Source organism: Candoia aspera, chromosome 3 (assembly GCF_035149785.1).
Source record: "Candoia aspera isolate rCanAsp1 chromosome 3, rCanAsp1.hap2, whole genome shotgun sequence".
Classification (NCBI taxonomy): domain Eukaryota; kingdom Metazoa; phylum Chordata; class Lepidosauria; order Squamata; family Boidae; genus Candoia; species Candoia aspera.
In genome coordinates this window covers 69,194,559-69,216,247 of record NC_086155.1, presented here as the reverse complement: position 1 = coordinate 69,216,247, position 21,689 = coordinate 69,194,559, and the positions used below count along the sequence as shown (strand labels likewise).

Here is a 21,689-nt window from a genome sequence, read left to right as displayed (position 1 = left end):
AAAAACCCAAAACACAAGAAAAGTTGGGGGAAGGAGAAGATGAGGTGGAAACCAAGAAGCTTCCATGCTTCTATCGCTATATTTGTATGTCACGCTCAGTTTAGTCAGTTGTGAATGAGTCTGCCCTTCTTCTGGAATTGTGCATTCATGCCAGTTGGAACAGGAATTCATAAGCTGTTGCTTTTCCTTTTCATTAATAACAGCTTATCAGGGCATATGAATCCAGACGTATGTTAATATTTTAGTTTACCCAAATCATTTCTGTAAATCACAGTCTCAGGTTGGTTTGTTTACACTTTTGTCCTTGTAGATGGGTCTGAAATAGTTTAAAGAATTAAATAAACAGTATACTGATGGTGCAGCAAACTGTTATTAATCAAACGTGGAGGTGAAAACTTCCAGTGTTCTCCATACTTCCCAAGGATTCCTGCCAGAGGACAAAAAAGCACGTACATGAGCTTGTGGGAACATCCCCCTGGATCAGGGCTGGGCAAGCTATGGCCCTTGGGACCTCCCCAGCTGGCCTCCCTCACAGGCAGCAATTTGGCTTTTCAGGAAGAGCATGCCATTGTCCTCAGAGGAACCTTCTTTCAAGCCTTGTTGCAGTACTAGGAAGACAAGGCTGGATTTGGTGTGGGTCTTAACTGGCATGAAATATACCACACACTTCTGTACGCTGTAGAGAGGCTTAATTTATTTATTTATCAAATTCTATCACCGCCCATCTCCCTCACAAGGAGGGACTCTGGGCAGTTTAAAATAAAAGCTTCATATGGGCACCTCAAACAGTATTCCTGCTGTTCCAGTTGCTCATTTGGGAGTAGGTATGCCGCACAGCACAGATGGCTGTTGCTGCTAGCAGGTCTGTTCAAATGCCATTTATGCCTGAGTCTAAAGCGACTAATATCAGTAGCATCCCTCCTAGTTTCTTTTCCTTTATCTTCCTTTTTGGTTTAGGATTTTTTAAAAGGACAAGTTGAAAGAGTGGATAAAAGAAGTGTGTAATGGAAAAGAGGATCCAGAGAAAGAAGAATGCATATAGTAGGAAAAAGTAAATAAATGGGATCCACATTTTAGCATTTGCTGAATGGCAGATCTGTCTGAAATTGCCAAAGACTGCCTCTTACTTAAAGTACTTAAAATTATATGAAATAACTCCACTTCTAAATAGTTACTTTAGTCTCTTTGGGGATTGATGGAAGCACTGTTCCATAGAGGCATGCTTTTGAGGTAGAGTTAGGTATGAACAATGGCATTTCTTCCAAAACAGCAGCAAATTCCAGGCTGAATTCCTTCTCCCTTCCCCTTGAAGTAATTAACCTGGGCATTCCAAATATTTGAACTTGGCAACAATAAACCTTGCCTGTTGGCCATGCTGACAAAGCTCACAGGAACAGGAATTCAGAACCTTACAAGAGCTTCAGGGTGCCTACCCTGCTGTATAGTAACAGAACTACGTTGTATGGTATCATGAGATTATTTCTACTTTGTAGGTTATCAGTAGTCATGCAGGCTGCTACATGGACAGAGTAGAAAGAAAGAAATGCACAGTATTATGTTGCCATGTTACATAGTTCCTAAGAACACATTATGGCCAGAGAGAATCATGAGAGCTTATGTTTTTGGCTGCAGTTCTGTTTCTCCTACATATAGAATATGAATTATTTTTATTGTATACCTTCAGTGTTCTCTGGAGAGAGTGCCCAGTGTGAATCCTATGAGCTTGAAATTTAAAAGGGAAATGATCAAATATAATCTTAAACATGTTAATATATTGGCACTTTTTGAAGCCATCTATTCCATTTGGCAATTCTCCTTGTTAAGGGTATTGTGTCTGGTTTCACTTTCAAGATTTTTTGTGTTCTTTATGCATTTGCATTCAGAATGGAGATGCTAGAGATAATTTTTCCTTTAAATAAAGGGAATTATAGGCATTGAAATTCAAAGACTGGTGGAGGAGGATAGATAGAACCAGCACAGAAACAATAAGAGCTAAGTGTTTGGAACTGAAACAGCACAATGGAATTTCTTATGAGCATATATTATTTCTTCAGCTGATTTGTGCTGAAGAAATTTATATTTTTATGCTAATTGCACTCTAGTTGAATGCACTAGATATGATAATTTTGAGGACACCTTTCTTTCTGTTATTTCAAGGGATATATTACATGTATTAACTAGATTCTGTATGACTATGGAAAGTATTCTCTGCTTGTAGAAGAGAATGTGGAATTCTAAATCTCTATTAAAATCAGAATACATTGTGTAAAAGAACTCAAAATATCAAATTGCTATAGCAGTCAAGAAGACCTAAAAGCTGCAATAAATTACTTGTCCCCTCCCCTCAGATGACTTTAGTATCATAATTTACTGGGATTAATTGGTGAACATTTATAAATATCTTATGTAATCCAGATGTTCCAGAATCAAACAACTGTGATTATACTTCGTTGGAGCAACTTATGATTGTTAGCAGTAATTGCTTATTGCAACAAAGGAATTGTACAAATTGACTTTGAGGATTATAATTGTAAATGTACTTTAGTGAAAACAGTTGAACCTTCTTAGACTGAAGACAGCAGTGTAAAAATAGAAAATACAGTTGCTTCTTCTAATAAAAAGGGATACTGTATATGCTACTATGAATGTCATTCGTACTATGAAAATTATTTCTGCTGAAGGGATTAAGGGATTTCAAGAATCAATAACTTGTGCTTATTTTCTTTTGAGGTGGGGCAAGGCCATAGTTTAATTTGCTTTGCTTTGCTTTTGAATAGGTATCACAAACTGGGGACAGGATTCAATCCCAATACCTTGGACAAGCAAAAAGAGAGGCAAAAAGGCTTGCCCAAACAGATCTTTGAGTCTGATGAAGCTCCAGATGGCAACAGTTACCAGGATGAACAAGTATTATTGCTTGGTTTACTTCATTAAAATTATTTGTTAAGGTTTTTTGTTCATTTTGCAAAATCTTGTAGATGACAACCAAGCTCAGAGAGCAACAAGAACCCAAGAGTACAACCCTGAGCTATATATATTCTCTTCTACTTGATTTCTTTAACATTAGGATGATCTGAAAAGACGGTCAATGTCAATAGATGATACACCACGAGGTAGCTGGGCCTGTAGTATTTTTGATCTGAAAAATTCCCTTCCTGATGCTTTGCTGTCTAATCTTCTGGACCGAACACCAAATGAAGAAATCGACCATCAAAATGATGATCAAAGGAAATCCAACAGACACAAGGAGCTTTTTGCATTGCATCCAGCACCAGATGAGGTATTGTTCAGATAGCTCTGGTTAGTTCATACTAGTTCTTCCTATAAGTGCAAGCACCAAAATCTTGTTCATATATTTGCCATTTTTGTAGAAGGATAGTATTTGCTTTTTACTAGGTATATGCACAGCTGTGAATTTCACAAACAAACCAAAAACATTCAAAAACCCAGACAAGGGAAAGACCTTGTATAAAGACCTATCTTTGCTGTCTGAGAATAAATTCTCTATAAATGAGTCCGCAGGGGTTATTTCTGAGTTGACACACAGAGAACTATATTGTGAATTGCCCATATGTTCTCTTCCTCTTCCCCACAGCCTTGAAGTTCTGACATCTGCTCTAAAACGAATGCTAGTGTTTGCTTGTTCCAGCACATTCCATACACAAAACCATGCAGGTTTTGGTGTAGTAGTTCTTGGCCAATAGCCAGCAGCCTTTACCAACTATAAAAGAACATCTATTTAGCCAAGTACTATCTTGGTTTGTTTTATGGAGTTACTACCAACTTTGCTTGAAGAAACAGAGGAATGAAAATATAATCCTTTGGACATTGCTTTCCATGGCATTTAGTTTAGGTCAGAGCTTTCCAAACTTTCCATGTTGGTGACACACTAACACACTGCAGGTGCAGCTGCGTCACCGTAAGTCACATGGAATCAGCTGTTTTGACCTGATCATGCATACTGTGTGTGTGCAGTACCTGTATGATCCTTCAACCGCGCAACACACCTACACACTGCAGCTGACACACTAATGTGTTGCGACACACAGTTTGGAAAGCTCTGGTTTAGGTACTTAGGTTGACCAAGTTCTGAGCAAAGGCCCTACTGAAGGGCCTTTCAATGCAACCCTCTTGTTTGTCAGAGAGAAGTGAAGCAGCCAAGTTGCTTTGATCTTACTGCTCCACTTTCCTCCTCTGCAATTTCATCTGGCATGTAAAGTACCCAGAACAGGATTTTCCAGTGGTGCTCCACTCATGCCAAACCCTGTGTGTGTGTCAGGGGTGGCTGCAGAATGACCCACAGCTCTTCTTTGAAACAGATTGCATTGCCTGTTTGCCTTAAGGAGGCAAATGGTGGCATCTTTGCAGCATGAAGGTTTTCATCATGAGTAACCCAGATTGCCTTGCACAGGCAGGTCTACATTTTCTTTACAGTCCTCTACTCTGTTCTGAAGTTGCTATCCTGAATTAAGTCTCTACATAATATTATTTATAGTTGCCACAAATGCTACAAGTTGATCAATTTTGAAGTTAAATTGTATTTATGACTTAGGAAGGGGTGGGTGGGAATCTATTGTGAATTGTTGAGTCATTTGATATTATAGTGTTCTTTGTTTATGGAAGCGGTGCATGCATTCCTTACTGGGTTTGTGCCCAATTCCAGGAGGAGCCCATCGAAAGGCTAGGCATTCCGGAAATCCCAAAAGAACACTTTGGTCAAAGGCTTCTTGTCAAGTGTTTGTCTTTAAAGTAAGTATTAACTCAGCCAGATTCACTTGTTTTGAAGGGCTGCTTATATTTTGCCCTTTATGGGAGGTGACCCTGAGCTTAAGATGATTGGGATGGGGGGGGAGGGAAGAGTGGGAGACACACACACACACATACACAGTACCTATCTTGCCAAACTAAGGCTGCTAGCTCCAGCTGAAGTGTTTCCCCTGAAATAAATGTGTTCATGTGGTACATTTGTATAAGTGTATAGGTGTGTGTTTATACCTGCCTGAAGCCACACTCTCCCCCCCAAAAAGGCAGGCCCAGAAACAAAATAAATGAATAGATATGAATTAAATGAATACCACCCGATGAAAATGAATATTCTTTTGAATAAGCCCATTATAAAATTAATTGATCCTCCCTGCATATCTCAACCATTCTGTCCCATACACAAAGACTACTCTTGCACTCAATAATACAGAATTGTATACACACAGAGACATAAACACATCCCCTCCTTCCTCCCAAAAGAAACAGCAAAAAAGAAAGAAAAAGGAGGAAGGTGTAGCTGCTCTGGATAGGGAAGAAAAAGGGAAGCAGTGGGGAACAAAACTGGGGATTGAGGCAGTTACTGAAGTATAACAGAAAGAAAAAACAAAAAAACAAAAAAATCCCTCTTAGAAGTAGAAAATGGTTTAAAATTAACTAGACAACCAGACTCTCCCAAGCAATGAATAATCATCAAAGGTATCCATGTCTTTCAATCACAGTTCTGCAGTCATTTGTACCTTCAATCTATTTGTTTTCAACTGGGTTTTCTATTCTGCTTAGCTAATGACCCAGGTTAATTGATAGAATTTATCCATCTGAATGTATTGGATGACCAGACGCACTGCGTCCTTTAGATCTTTAAATGAACTTTTAAAAGTCTTACATGTGTTCTGCCTGGAAACTTCCAAAAACTGTAACAATGGCTTGACACAGATGTATGATTTACACATTCTCCAACATCAAGTAGCATTTAAATAGTGAGAAGCAATTAAACAGCAATTGAGTGCAGCCAAGGAGAATGAACTGTCTGAATGTTTCACATTCACAACCACTACAAGAATGAATGATATGCACCTCAATTGCAATTACTTGTATGCCCCCCCCAAAAATAAAGAGAAGCTGGAATGTATTTCTTTTGAAGAAAACATAGGCTGAAATATAAGAGCTTCTTAATTAGTAGAAAGTAAGAGTACATGATGGACATTTATGAAAGTGTGCATGGAGAAAATAGAACTTCTTACTTTCCCATAATATTAGAAATCAAACTGTGCAATGAACTGAATGGGACAGAGATTTAGGGATGGTGAATGGAAGCCTAGAATATATAACTAATACATAGAATTTACTAATTGGCATAGATCACCTTCCCCAACATGGTGGTCACCAGATGGGTTAGACATGAGCTCCCACGATGCTCATCCGGCAAGTCTAATTCCCATGCTGGTGGGGAATTGTGGAAGTTGCAATCCATTGCCTCTAAAAGGTACCACTTTAAGGCAAACTGAGGTTCAGAAGCCAAAACTGTCTCTTTAAACTCTGAGCCTTGAGGTAGCTAGCAAAGCATTCACCAGGGAGCCGAGAAACTTGTTAAACAAGTTTAATGAAGTGGAGCTCGAGAATAGAGGGTTACCTGTAGTTGGTTCATTGCCTATAACTCTTCTCTAATAACATGAGGTAAAATTTTACTGCTATTCCCTTAGAGAAATAAAGCACAAAACTGATTTTCCACATGACTTTATTCATCTTGTCTGTCCTCAGTTCTGTCAACATTTCTTGTTAGGGAGTGCCAGTTACTAGAGCTTTTGAAACTGAGATGTAAGTGGGACTTATCTCCTAGAGGGAAATCATTTTAAGTCCTGGCACTAATCCAGATAATTCTGAGCTCTTTTCAGTTACAGTGTTCCATAAGACCCTACAGCATGAAGTAGTATACTTGCAATGAATTACTATATAAATTGGCCCTTTGCTAAGCTCTGTTTCTGTAAGATCCCAGAAAGTAATATAAAGACTTCCTGACTATTTTGTAGTGGGGTTCCAGAAGTAATCAGAACTTTGTTAAGTGTCTCAAAGGACAAATTACAGTAATTAAAATTATTGGTGACGACTTTAGGAACTTTAAGGATGCATCCAAAGCATCCTATCAAACATCTTAGTGGTTAAGATGTTCAATAGAGACCAGAAGATTCTGCTCCACATCTCTCTTTGGCCATGGATCTCGTTGGACAACTTTGGGCTGGTTATTATCTCAACCCAATTTAATTCACAGAGTAATAGTTATAAGGATAAAAAGGGAGGAGTCCAGAGGAAAAGCTGTGGTGTGTGTATATACATGTACATACTTTTTTGTATATCGCTATAACACTTTGCATATACTACAAATTGAAGTGGTGTACAATCTATAAAATATAAAATGCAAAGGATAGTATAAAAGAGTATAAAAATAGCACATTCAATTTAAAACATGAAACCAAAACCATCTGCATCACCGCATATAACAGTATATCCTTAACAGGCATGTAAAAGATGAAATCATGGGTGCATTGTAAGTTTCAGGAAAACGGCTCACTTGCCGGCAATCACAATATAGTACTGTACTCTGGTGTTTTTGACACATGCTGGAAAATCTCCCCAGACTGTCTTAATAATTAAATGAGTTTCTAAGCAATGTCAGAACCCTCCTCTCAAGTTCTTAGGGTGATGATTCTCCACCAGTGGTACATGCACCAGACGTCTGACACTGGATAGGAAACAGAGTCTAAGAGCCAGCTTGGAGGCTTTGGACTAGGAGCGGGGGAACCTGGGTTCTAGTCCTGCCTTGGGCACAGAATCCAGCCCGGTGAGTTTGAACCACTCCCTTTCTCTCAGCCAACTTCTCTTCACAAGATGAAGGTTCTGTTTTGGGCAACCGCCCAGAGTCCCCCGACGGGAAGAGATGGGTGGGGATAAATTAGATAGATAAATAAAAATAAAATAAATAAATGTGGAAATGTCTTTCAAATTCATAGGGATCAGTCGTGTGTGTGTGTGTGTGTGTATGTATGTATATGTATGTATGTGTATACACACACACACAGTATAGCATTGTTTACAGGCTGTGTTAGGGATTATGCAGAAGTTGGTCTAATCCAGTAGGAAAGACCAGAGTGTGGAAGACTGTGCAGTTACACAACCAGATTGTGGAAGATTGTGCCCTTGCATACCTCCCTTTCTTTTTATTGGCTTGACATATTGAGGGGACTTTAGGTATATAAAGAAGCATTCAGAGATGTTTGATATTGTCTTATTCCATACCTGGATAGTGGTGTCTTACTGTCCTTGCTTTTGTTTGGCTACTAGGTATCTGGATGGAATATCTTGATGTACTTGAATGCTTAAGCAATGCTATGGGTGTTAGACCTCTGTTAAAGTCATAGGAATAGAACCACTATAATCCGTCATGATCCCCGTCCTGTGCCTCTCTGTGTTCCTATGGAGTTCATATAATGGAGTAAAATAAAGTTGCTACTCTTTGGTTGTAATTTATCTTTTCTTTTCTTTGAAGGTTTGAAATTGAAATAGAGCCCATTTTTGCGAGTTTGGCATTATATGATGTTAAAGAAAAGAAGAAGGTAAGTTGAGGCTTACTTGCTCCGGGTGGAACTTGAATTGAATTCAGTACAGTATCTGGGATAGTAGGGCCTCTGTGCTCAGCATTTGTAACGTTGTCTTTACTTTGCTTGCCCTCATGGTACAAGAATTACACTGGCAAATTCAGAAGTGGAAAAGGTAAAACATATGGGGAATGATGGAAAAATCACTGTATAGTAGGCCAGCCTGTTTCAAAAGTGACTCTGTCAAATGTATGAACTGCAGGTGTTCAGAGACATTTGTAGTCTCAATCCAAAAGTCCGTATTTGCCCAGCATCAATCCGGGATCACTGCTAGTTTTAATAATGCAGCCAGTCAAAAGAAGGGGTAGTTGCCATGTCAGCTTTCTTGCATCAACATGTTCAGGAGGTTGTAGAAGATCACCTTTTGTTCTGCTTCATTTTTCCTTAGAGCAAAGATTACTGTGTGTAAAGCGGGGAAGGGAAGGTTGTGTGTCTGCATGCCTGCATTTGTATGTGTGTTTGTATGAATGGGCTCCTGCAAGTATATAGGTAGGTCTGTGGCACGCTAGGATGGGGTTATGTCTACCTCTGTGTATATATGGACTGTGTGGGAAAGGAGTATGTGAGAGGTACATATGTCTGCAGCTGTTTATAGGCATACTAGCAGATGTGCACACAAGGCTCACCCTTGTACCTGATGCAAATTAAGGGCCCAAAATGTTCCTGTGCTGCTGAATTCAGCATATTTTGAGACTGCTGCTTCACCCTTTGCTTTTCCTTAAAAAGTGAAAAGGCGTAGTTCTGGTTTGCATATTTTTAATGCTCACAGCTGATTTCAGGATTTTGGTTTTCTGCAACAATAATACCAAACCATGTTTCAAAATAAAGATTAGTGTTCTTCACTAATCTGCTTTTATCTCCCTAATTTGCATATGGAGATTGTGGGGTGGGGAAGAAGTGCCGTAAAAATGGTACTTTCCTAGAGGGCTTTGTAAATGAGGCATTGGCACTATATTAGCCTTCATCTATACAAAAGTATCTTGAGTTACTGCCATCTCTGACAGTTATAAGAGTAGCTACATTATTAACTGCCCGGATATTTTAAAATTTTGTATTTAGTGAAGAAATATGTCTGTTGGTCTGTCTGTATTTCTATCTGTCGTAACAACCTGCAACTAGCCAGCATCTTATTTTAGATTTCAGAGAACTTTTACTTTGATTTAAACACTGAACAAATGAAAGGCATGTTGCGACCTCATGTTCCACCTGCGGCCATAACCACTTTGGCTCGTTCAGCCATCTTTTCTATTACATACCCTTCTCAAGATGTCTTTCTGGTAATAAAGGTAAGATTTTTCCTCTTGTTAAAAAAGAAAATATTTTATGTCATAATAAATGTTGGGAATATAGAATCTAATATAACAGTATTTAAAAATTAGAGAATAAAGTCATTTAAAAGTCTGATGGAATATATGATTGCATAAGACCTGAGTATTATTCCTAGGTAATCATCTCCCTATGTATACTTAGGGAGAAATATACAAGAAGCAGTTGCAGAAACTATCTGTAAGAGAAACAGCAAAGCCAAACAGACTATGCACTACATAAATGCATACCTATGCATAACATTGAGAGCCAGTGTGGTGGTTAAGGCACTGGGCTAGAAACCAGGAGACCCTGAGTTCTAGTCCTGCCTTAGGCACAAAGCCAGCTGGGTGACCTTGGGCCAGTCACTTTCTCTTAGCTCTAGGAAGGAAGCAATGGCAAACCACTTCCGAAAATCTTGCCAAGAAAACTGCAATGACTTGTCCAGGCAGTCTCTGAGAATCAAACACGATTGAACAGATAAAAAAAAATACATAACATAAAACAGGACAACAAATCATGATAAATTTTGTGTACCCATTCATGATACAGTGACAAATGTTGGAACTTGGTAAGAATTCAGAGAAACTCTGACATTTTCTTACATCATAGCACTGAAGAACCATAATATACTACAGTTTTTTCTGCTTATAAGAAAGAAATCAGGTCATCTAGTCATCAGCAAAGGATCGTTACCTTGTCGTGGTGCTGGAGCTTGAGCACCTCAATGATGCCATGAGCTAAACCGTGAAGGCCAACCAATATGAAAAGACCATGACAGAGAGGTCAGACTAAATGCGATCCCTGGGGAAGGTAATGGCAACCCACCCCAGTATTCTTGCCGTGAAAACTAAATGGATCAGTACAACCAGAGATATGTCGGTATACCATTGGAAGATGAGACCCCCAGGTCAGAAGATGGTCAAAATGCTACTGGGGAGGAACAGAGGATGTGTTCAACTAGCCCCAGACGTGATGACGCAGCTAGCTCAAAGCCGAAAGGACGGCTAGCAGCTGACGGTGCTGGTGGTGAACGGCGAATCCGATATTCTAAGGATCAACACACCATTGGAACCTGGAATGTAAGATCTATGAGCCAGGGCAAATTGGATGTGGTTATTGGTGAGATGTCAAGATTAAAGATAGACGTTCTGAGCGTCAGTGAACTGAAATGGACTGGAATGGGCCACTTCACATCAAATGACCACCAGATCTACTACTGTGGACAAGAGGACCACAGACGAAATGGAGTAGCCTTCATAATTAATAGTCAAGTGGCTAAAGCAGTGCTTGGATAGAATCCAAAAAACGACAGAATGATCTCAATTCGAATTCAGGGCAAGCCATCTAACATCACAGTGATCGCAATATACGCCCCAACCACAGATGCTGAAGAAGCTGAAGTAGAGCAGTTCTATGAGGATCTGCAGCACCTACTGGACAACATGCCTAAAAGAGATGTTATTTTCATCACGGGAGACTGGAATGCTAAGGTGGGCAGTCAAATGACACCTGGAATTACAGGTAAGCATGGCCTGGGAGAACAAAACGAAGCAGGACATAGGCTGATAGAATTTTGCCAAGACAACTCACTCTGCATAACAAACACTCTCTTCCGACAACCTAAGAGACGGCTTTAAACATGGACTTCCCCAGATGGACAACACCGAAATCAGATTGACTACATCCTTTGCAGCCAAAGGTGGCGGACATCTATACAGTCGGTAAAAACAAGACCTGGAGCTGACTGTAGTTCAGATCATGAACTTCTTCTTGCACAATTTAGGATCAGACTAAAGAGATTAGGGAAGACCCACAGATCAGCTAGATATGAGCTCACTAATATTCCTAAGGAATATGCAGTGGAAGTGAAGAATCGATTTAAGGGACTGGACTTCGTAGATAGGGTCCTGGAAGAACTCTGGACAGAAGTTCGCAACATTGTTCAGGAGGCGGCAACAAAATACATCCCAAAGAAAGAGAAAACCAAGAAGGCAAAATGGCTGTCTGCTGAGACACTAGAAGTAACCCAAGAAAGAAGGAAAGCAAAAGGCAACAGTGATAGGGGGAGATATGGCCAATCAAATGCAAAATTCCAGAGGTTAGCCAGAAGAGATAAGGAATTATTTTTAAACAAGCAATGCGCAGAAGTGGAAGAAGACAATAGAATAGGAAGGACAAGAGACCTCTTCCAGAAAATTAGAAACATTGGAGGTAAATTCCAGGCAAAAATGTGTATGATCAAAAACAAAGATGGCAAGGACCTAACAGAAGAGGAAGAGATCAAGAAAAGGTGGCAAGAATATACGAAAGACCTGTATAGGAAGGATAACAATATCGGGGATAGCTTTGACGGTGTGGTCAGTGAGCTAGAGCCAGACATCCTGAAGAGTGAGGTTGAATGGGCCTTAAGAAGCATTGCTAAAAACAAGGCAGCAGGAGACGACGGCATCCCAGCTGAACTGTTCAAAATCTTGCAAGATGATGCTGTCAAGGTAATGCATGCTATATGCCAGCAAATTTGGAAAACACAAGAATGGCCATCAGATTGGAAAAAATCAACTTATACCCCCATACCAAAAAAGGGGAACACTAAAGAATGTTCAAACTATCGAACAGTGGCACTCATTTCACATGCCAGTAAGGCAATGCTCAAGATCCTGCAAGGTAGACTTCAGCAATTTATGGAGCGAGAATTGCCAGATGTACAAGGGTTTAGAAAAGGCAGAGGAACTAGGGACCAAATTGCCAATATCCGCTGGATAATGGAAAAAGCCAGGGAGTTTCAGAAAAACATCTATTTCTGTTTTATTGACTATTCTAAAGGCTTTGACTGTGTGAACCATAACAAATTGTGGCAAGTTCTTCGTGGTATGGGGATACCAAGTCATCTTGTCTGCCTCCTGAAGAATCTGTATAACGACCACGTAGCAACAGTAAGCACAGACCATGGAACAACGGACTGGTTTAAGATTGGGAAAGGAGTAGGCAGGGCTGTATACTCTCACCCTACCTATTCAACTTGTACGCAGAACACATCATGCGACATGCTGGGCTTGAGGAATCCAAGGCTGGAGTTAAAATCGCTGGAAGAAACATTAACAATCTCAGATATGCAGATGACACCACTTTGATGCTGAAAGCGAAGAGGAACTGAGGAGCCTTATGATGAAGGTGAAAGAAGAAAGTGCAAAAGCTGGCTTGCAGCTAAACCTCAAAAAAACCAAGATTATGGCAACCAGCTTGATTGAGAACTGGCAAATAGAGGGAGAAAATGTAGAAGCAGTGAAAGACTTTGTATTTCTAGGTGCGAAGATTACTGCAGATGCTGACTGCAGTCAGGAAATCAGAAGACACTTAATACTTGAGAGAAGAGCAATGACCAATCTCGATAAAATAGTTAAGAGCAGAGACATCACACTGACAACAAAGGTCCACATAGTTAAAGCAATGATGTTCCCCGTAGTAACATATGGCTGCGAGAGCTGGACCATAAGGAAGGCTGAGAGAAGGAAGATCGATGCTTTGGAACTGTGGTGTTGGAGGAAAATTCTGAGAGTGCCTTGGACTGCAAGAAGATCAAACCAGTCCATCCTCCAGGAAATAAAGCCAGACTGCTCACTTGAGGGAATGATATTAAAAGCCAAACTGAAATACTTTGGCCACATAATGAGAAGACAGGACACCCTGGAGAAGGTGCTGATGCTAGGAAGAGTGGAGGGCAAAAGGAAGAGGGGCCGACCAAGGGCAAGGTGGATGGATCATATTCTAGAGGTGATGGACTTGTCCCTGGGGGAGCTGGGGGTGTTGACCGACAGGAAGCTCTGGCGTGGGCTGGTCCATGAAGTCATGAAGAGTCAGAAGTGACTAAATGAATAAACAACAACAAAGTAGCATAAAAATAATTTTATTAAAACTGAATTGCAGCTGGCATCTCCATGTCTTACATACCCCTGCTGCTTTCTTAAGCTGCCTGGATTCAGTCCTTCCACAGTGGAAATCAAGAAAGGCATCTTGAGGAGTTGACTTTTTAGTATTCTGAAACACTCTGTAAAATCTGTCCAGACAAACACAATGACTCTAGCATTCACAATGGTTGCTTTGCTGTGCTGTAATCCTAAGAGACTTTTGAAAGGACCCAGGCAACCAAACAGTGAGAGTCATTTTGGAGAGTCACAATGCCATAGCATTCCTGGGAAAGGGCTTTCAGATGCCCAGGGAAACACATTTAGATTGAGACTCATATTTTAGTGTCCCAAATGACCCAAGCAGAGGGAAGGCTCATTGACAGCAGCATAAAGAGGAGATTTGCTTCTTATATTTTCCTCATGTCTCATTACATATTTTCTGAAGCCAGAATCTGCATATATCCACAGTAGTTGATTTTTACAAGATGAGAGGAACAAAAGATTAACTCCATGCAACTGAGACCAGTGTGTAAAAGAGCTTGAGCTTATGCATTCATGCTTGTAAATCCAATGAGATAAGCCTAGCTAGAAGTCATTTACTGAAAATGGCCCTAGGTTTTTGGTCCCTAAGAAGGCAAAGAGAGCCAGTGTGGTGTAGTAGCTAAGGCATCAGGCTAGCAACCGGGAGACCCTGAGTTCTAGTCTTGCCTTGGGCATGAAGCCAGCTGGGTGACTTTGGGCCAGTCACTCCCTCTCAGCCCTAGGAAGGAGGCAATGGCAAACCACTCCCAAAAAACCTTACCAAGAAAACTGCAGGGACTAGTCCAGGCAGTCACCAGGAGTCAAAAAATTGACTAGAAAGCACCAAAAAAAAAAAAAAAAAGCAAAGGACATGAGCAAATTAAATAAGCCAGAAAAAATGCTTTTGGTATGTGACAGTGGAGGCTTCCATCATGATATTACTTATTTCCCCCCTCCTTGTTAGTGTTATGCCACTTTACAGTATAACTGGACTTAAAATCAAGTCTGATAACGTGAGAAGAGTAATTTTAACAATTCTAACACCTCCATTCACAACTTTGCTATATTACTTTGGATCTTGATTTATGTACATTGTTGACTGGCAGATAGTTTCCAGCATCAGCCCTGCCGCATTGCATGTGCATTATCAAGAAGTGAAAGAAGTTTTGCAGAGTTCAATTCCTTCCCCTTTCTCAGGACTATAAGTGATGGCAGAGGTCATTGTCCTGACCCCGTTCTAGCATCTGAAATTGCACATTTATCCTCCCCCCCGCCCCCGCTCTTGCATTTCTTTACTGCCCATCTCTACAAACGACTCTGGGCTCACATGGTTTCCCGTGCGTATTTTCATACCCAGCAGGAAGTGTGCCTGCTGATTATAAATGCACAGGTGTTTCTTAAATGCTGATTTTGTCCTGCTTCCCTCCCCCCCCTCCACTCTATTGCTTGCTTCATCCACAATTTATATTTTTTTCAGGATGAATCATGTGGAGTTCAGGATAGACAATTTTCCTTCTTTTTTTAAACACCAAAACCAGTATGTGTTTTTTCTACATTGTAAGTGCTCTGTGACCATTCTAATTAGATAGCCTTGCATTCTTATTAAAGTGTTCCAGCAGCCCAAGTAAATAAGCCCTGCCAGATGAACAAAAGAGAAAATCGCTGTATAATTAGGCTGCTTTCCAAGTAGGGAATTTCAGAGAGTTGCCATAGTTGATGGAATAGCCTTGGGTCCCTACCAAGCAAATCTAAAAAGATGGGACTTCAAGCAGGACCTTCTCGTTCTCTTAATTATGAATCTCACATTGGCAACTGAGATAGAGATTGACATGCCCTCGTTTGAACAGATGTGACCACACCTGCTTTTCACCTTTATGGCTGTAGCTTATGTAGCTACTGCACAAAGAAAGAACCTGTCTTCCTAGCTGTAGGGTTGGGTAGCTGAATGGGAAGTTCAACTTCATTCAGTCATGTAATTTGTATATGTTACATGTGTCTCATATCTCATACTATACTTCTTTCTGCTTCCTTCCCTTTGGGTAGTTGGAAAAGGTATTACAGCAAGGAGATATTGGGGAATGTGCTGAGCCATATATGATTTTGAAAGAAGCAGATGCTGCAAAGGTAAGCAATTTTTAATTCTTTGTCACCCAAAAGTAGGTTGTGCCCTGCATTTAGACAGTTGCATTCATTAAACAGTGTGGGGCAATTAACAGACAAGAGTTTGCATGGGGATCCAAATCATGGATTGTTTCTAGGGATTGTCCGTAGAATCCCTAGAAACGGACAAATAATGTAAAGTGAAGCCATTTGTGGCAATTCCCACTCTGCTTGTCTTTTAGCCTTTTGGAGATGCTAAAATTGCTAAAAATTGTGTATATCCCATTCTGCTATTGAACCCCACTGAGTATAACTTCTCATAAGCAATTTTCTGAGTGGCCTTGGGTAAGTTCTTGGGATGACTTGGACGTATTGCTAAATTGTATTTGCCACTATGTGACTAAGCCAAATCTTGTGCCCTCACTCCTGCCTTGCCTCCTTGCATCACACCTTCCTGTTCTTCCTCTTTTATGAAAATCTGTGGTTTACTGTGCCCCTTAGCGCTTGCCTTCCAAACAGAATTATGTGCTGTAATGAATGGAAAGCTACCAAGGTAATGGTTTGAAATTCTACTCTGGCAACAAGTCCAGCCGTTTACCAGTTCAAACCTGGATTTACACTAAAGAGCAGGCAAGGTAGAAATGGACATTCATAAAGTTTGCTGAGGTACCATGAAACCATGTTTCTGTGTAACATCGTATATGAACTGAACGACTACATTGACTGAGAAGTAATTAACTCCATCTAATAAATAAGCATTTATTAGATCAAGATAAGTTGCGCACATGTATTCTTTTGTATTCTGAAACTGAGAAAAAGTCCAGTTACCAGTTCCTCATTATATCCAATTCATCACTTTAAATGTAAAAAGTAACTGTGAATTGACAAATGTTTAATTTTACACACTCCTGTATTCAGAACTGAAAATGCAAATGCCTCTATTTTAAAATAAAAATAAGATATTGTTAACATTTTTAAGGTCTTGGCATCAATCTAGAAATAATTCTAAATAAGTAATAGCTCTTTTTGCAGCAGTCCCCTTTTGTTTGGTAAGAACAGATATTTCCCTCATAGCTGTAATGTAGCTTATAATCATTTAGAGATGTATGTTGGGAATTCTCTCAGGTTCTATTACTGACTTAATTGCATGTTCTGTGATTTTTACGTTCAGCTAGAGGAAAGTCCTTTCATTCTACCATGCATATTTAAACCACTTTTAAAGCTTCATTGCATTACTTAGCAGAATAGTAGGAAAAATCTTTAATTCATGCAAGGAAGGTAATTACAATCAAATGCTTCAATAAAAAATTACTTTTTGTTCCTACAGTGTATGAAAAAAGTATTGTTTTCTGCTTAGAAATATGGGAAGTTTCAGCTTTTGAACATGGGCTGAACTGTTATAATTAGCAGAGAAATATTAATATTTTAGAAATGTTTCAATTTTGTGAATGGCTTTGTTTCTTTGTTTTTGTTTGTGCAGAACAAGGAAAAGCTAGAAAAACTGAAAAGCCAATCGGAACAATTTTGCCAAAGGCTCGGCAAATATCGCATGCCTTTTGCGTGGACTGCTATTCATTTAATGAATATAGTCAGCAGTGCTGGAAGTTTAGAAAGAGATTCTACAGATGTAGAAATTGCCACTGGAGGTAGATATCTAAACATAGTATGAGAAATTGAAAATAAGTCTTAAGAAAGGGCCAACTTATTAAATTGCTTGCTTTTTAAAACTATGTCCTTACTAGCCACAATATTTGCTTTCAATTATGTACAATCCATCACTTAAAAAAAAAGCATTTCATTACTAGGGTAAGTAAATAAATTCACATATAGTATATATTTTCCAATAGAAGCAGGTTCTCCACCCACCCTCAATACTAATATATGAATGAAGGGGGTGATGGGGTATGTCTCACATCTTATAATAGAATATGCTGTTGAAAGCAAGCAAATGGGCTAGAGATGCAAATGACTGCAGATTTTGCTGCTGAAAAGCTAGATTAGCCTAGAGCAGTGTTTCTCGACCTTGGGAACTTTAAGATGTGTGGATTTCAGCTCCCAGCCAGCATGGGGAATTTTGGGAGTTGAAGTCCACACATCTTAAAGTTTCCAAGGTTGAGAAACACTGGCCTAGAGGGTTTAAATGTCTGGTGAATTTTAACCCTTTTTGTAATGCCTAAACAGGGTTTCTCTCACCTGTTTTCTTTTCCACTGGCTCCTTCCCTCATCTTCATCCAATTTTGTTCCATTTGTTCCCTCTTTCCTCATTTTTTTTTCCTTTCCCTTCACACTTTTTTCCTTATTTTGCTTTGCATCTGCAGGGGGTGGGGTCAAAAAAAAGGCCAGATGGTGATTGCAGCAGGGCACTCAAAGGCCCTCCTCTTTTGTTCAGCAGGTACAAAGGGATGGGGCTTCAGTTGCACTGCCACAACCACCATCTTGACTTTTTCCCCCTCCCCATGAATGTCACTGTATGTGTGTGTATATACACTCATGCTTTTTCAATGTAAGACTGCTTTGTGTGTGTGTGAGAGAATGGTTCTCTCTCTTTTTCTCACACACACACACATGCAGAGTAGCAATTAATTTGCATAAGTATGTATTTGGCTGGCCATGAATTTCAATGAAAATGGCATTAATTTACTGTTCAGCCTCCTCCAGAATGACCAACTTCATTTTTTGAAGAATGCAGACATAAATTGCCATATAAGCACAAGCCAACTGGGTGTGGTTGTTGTGAAGGAAATAAAGATAATCAGCTGCTTGGTGCATTTTTGATGCCTCAGGAGTAAAACTGTGTTAGCATAACTGCCTATCCTATCTTGCTTTTCCCAAAGTTCATACAGCTAGTCTTCCAAAAGTAATTGTAGTTAATTTTTCTTTCTGAGGTTTTATTTTTCTTGCTTTCTTTTCTGAAGAACGCAAAGGATCTTGGTCAGAAAGAAGAAATTCTAGTATCGTTGGCAGGCGTTCACTAGAAAGAACAACTAGTGGGGATGAGGCCTGCAACCTGACTAACTTTAGACCAGCTACCCTCACAGTGACAAACTTCTTTAAACAGGTATTACGCCATTCTTGATCATAATAACATTTGCTACAGCTAGTTGTTGTTATTGTTATTATTTTTAGCTTATAATGTGTGACTCTAACTAGTTAGGCTTCCACTAGGACTTGCAAGAACTTAAACCATATCCACATATAAGCTTTATTTTAGTGATATATTTGATAAATAGCATCACTTCCATATCTTCCTTAACAAAGATTATAGACTGTAAAAATAGAATGGAACATGTTGGCAGGTCTTGATCATGGCTTGGAGAAGTCCAATGTATTTGTGTTTTTTTGTGTTTTTTTGTTGATGCCATTGAGTCAATGTTGACTCCTGGTGACTGCCTGGACAAGTCCCTGCAGTTTTCTTGGCAAGATTTTCAGAAATGGCTTGCCATTGCCTTCTTCCTGAAGCTGAGGGAGTGTGACTGGCCCAAGGTAACCCAGCTGCCTTGTGCTTAAGGCAGGATTAGAACTCACAGTCTCTTGGTTTTTAGCCTAGTGCCTTCACCGCTACACCAAACTGGCTCTCACGCATTCATGTATTGGAGCTGTATGATTTCTACCTGTGTAAGCTTCCTATGCAAATTGGAACTCCTTTTGTATAGCAGTTCAATTTAACTAGCAGTCTGTGGTTGTATACTTTCTCCTGCAGACATACTTCTCTGATGGAATCATGGGAAGCCACATAATTTTGAGGGGCAAGAAGTTTGGTGCATCCTCTCAGCCTGCTTCTAACCCATTACCCAATTCATGTGTGGAGTCAGTGCAAGAGAACATGTAACACCAAACTTGGTATTCTTACCGTGATATATGTGAATTCAAATGGGAGAGATTGTGTGTCATGGGCATCATGCAGCAGGTTTAAGCACCCTTTTACACTGAATTCTCTGACATCGTTCTGTGACATAGTTCGATTATTGCAACATTAGGTGGGAAAGTGTTCCGTATTTTAATGTGGCTACTACTAATGCTTTTCTAAGATCAGTAGCTCCAAGAATGTCATGAAATAGATACAATTACTGAGTTAAAAGGAATTGCACTGATTAGTCCAGTAGAAGATGGACTGCCATACAGCTCGTCCTCACTTTTGAAAGAATGCAGAAAACATTAGTGCTTCCTTTGGCCTGAAATCCATCTGATCTTTTTTATAGGCCTTACAGTGCAAAGAAAAGAAAAAGAATAGGGTCTCTTTATGAAAATATCATAGCTAATATGAAGGAAGAGCTATTTAGACAGATATATATCACAAACATGCCATTTGGGTGGTTACTTTATTATAATGGCAGTACTTTGAAGAGATGGAATATAGAGGAGGACAACATGGAATACAAGCAGAGAGTTTTCACATGGCTGCAAATGAGTCCATCCCTTTATTTATCATCAACCATAGGAAGGTGACCGCTTGAGCGATGAAGATCTGTACAAATTCCTTGCGGATATGAAGAGGCCCTCTTCTGTTCTAAGGCGCCTAAGGCCTATCACAGGTATATATAACTATCACTGCTGAAAAACATACTGAAGATCAATTTTTGTTTCCTAGGCAAATGGCTATTTTCAAGTTTGGTTATACTATAATTTCTTGTTACATAGCTCAATTGAAGATCGATATTTCTCCAGCCCCAGAGAACCCACATTATTGTCTAACTCCAGAGCTGTTGCAAATAAAACTTTACCCGGATAGCAGAGTTCGACCGACAAGAGAGATCCTGGAATTTCCTGCAAGAGATGTTTATATTCCAAATACAACTTACAGGTAAGAAGGAAAAAAAATAATTTTAGCACGTTCAGGTTTTGGAATTTGTCTTCATGCAGACATAGTGGCTTGATGAACATATTAAAACAAATTACTTTTTCAGTAATTGGCCAATTGCTTAGGCAACAGAGATATGGATGAGAGTTTTTAAGTTCCTCAATGAACCTGAAATGGGTAACACCTTATGCTGTTGCTTTTGAATCCTATTGAAGCCAGTTTGAGTCACTGGTTTTCAGTTTGGCGTATATTGAGAAGATCACTTACGACAGGCTAATTATCAGCATAATTGTTATTTTTTGTATTCACATAATTAGAATAGTTACAAGTTGAGTAGAAAAGAATATTTCCTCTTTAGTCTTTAAAGTCCTAGATATAATCCAAGGAGGAATTAATCTTGTTTTGTTTGAATTCTACCTATTCTTTAGCTGTATAATATCACCAATAGGTCAGAACAAAACATCTTACCTCTTCTAGGGGAATATTTGTAGATGGAACGGAACATTTAAATTATACCATGCCTTGGTTATAGAAAGGGTGCTAGGACTGATACGTAATTTACTGTGCTGCTCCACTAAGATCTGGACGGAGGAAATACAATAGTGGGAGAAACGGTGTGCTCCTCTCGTTCATGATACCAATTCAAGAATGGATTGCATTTTCATTTTATCAAGTTGTGACATTATGCCAAATATAAATGTCTGCTTATCACTAAGATGCAACCATTTAAAATGTTTACATATGCATAAGAGATTTGGTGATGATATGATAGATGCAAATAATTCAATTCAGTTAATATTCTGAATTAAATAGAATCATGTTTTCTCAAAATACACAGGTTCAATTAAAGTACCCATATATCCCATATATATTTGTGTATAGGCCAATCTGCGGATGAGCTGACCCTCGAATCTTTAACCAAAATACCATGAAAAATAGATAATCCATGGATTACCCACGGATAAGCCAATTGTGAAAATGAAAACATACAACCCATTTGAGGGTCAACTTATCTGGGGATGGGTTTATATGTGAGTATATATGGTATGCTAGGGTTACTGGGACTGGAAAAAGCCAGACAACCTCTAGATGGCAACAAAGAGATATAATAAATAAATGCTTTGCTGTCATCTATTGGTCATC

The 21,689-nt window shown here is 39.4% G+C and overlaps 1 protein-coding gene across 1 annotated transcript in view; it reads left to right on the top strand.

Annotated features, from left to right (window-relative positions):
• DOCK7 (dedicator of cytokinesis 7) overlaps positions 1 to 21,689 on the top strand; it is a 149,851-nt gene that overhangs the window by 32,643 nt on the left and 95,519 nt on the right. The window contains exons 5-14 of the mRNA XM_063298047.1: positions 2,778 to 2,907; positions 3,068 to 3,280; positions 4,664 to 4,749; positions 8,306 to 8,372; positions 9,551 to 9,700; positions 15,692 to 15,772; positions 17,229 to 17,394; positions 18,664 to 18,806; positions 20,187 to 20,280; positions 20,387 to 20,549. Of these exons, the coding sequence (XP_063154117.1) occupies positions 2,778 to 2,907; positions 3,068 to 3,280; positions 4,664 to 4,749; positions 8,306 to 8,372; positions 9,551 to 9,700; positions 15,692 to 15,772; positions 17,229 to 17,394; positions 18,664 to 18,806; positions 20,187 to 20,280; positions 20,387 to 20,549 (1,293 nt within the window). The remainder of the gene's footprint in view (positions 1 to 2,777; positions 2,908 to 3,067; positions 3,281 to 4,663; positions 4,750 to 8,305; positions 8,373 to 9,550; positions 9,701 to 15,691; positions 15,773 to 17,228; positions 17,395 to 18,663; positions 18,807 to 20,186; positions 20,281 to 20,386; positions 20,550 to 21,689) is intronic.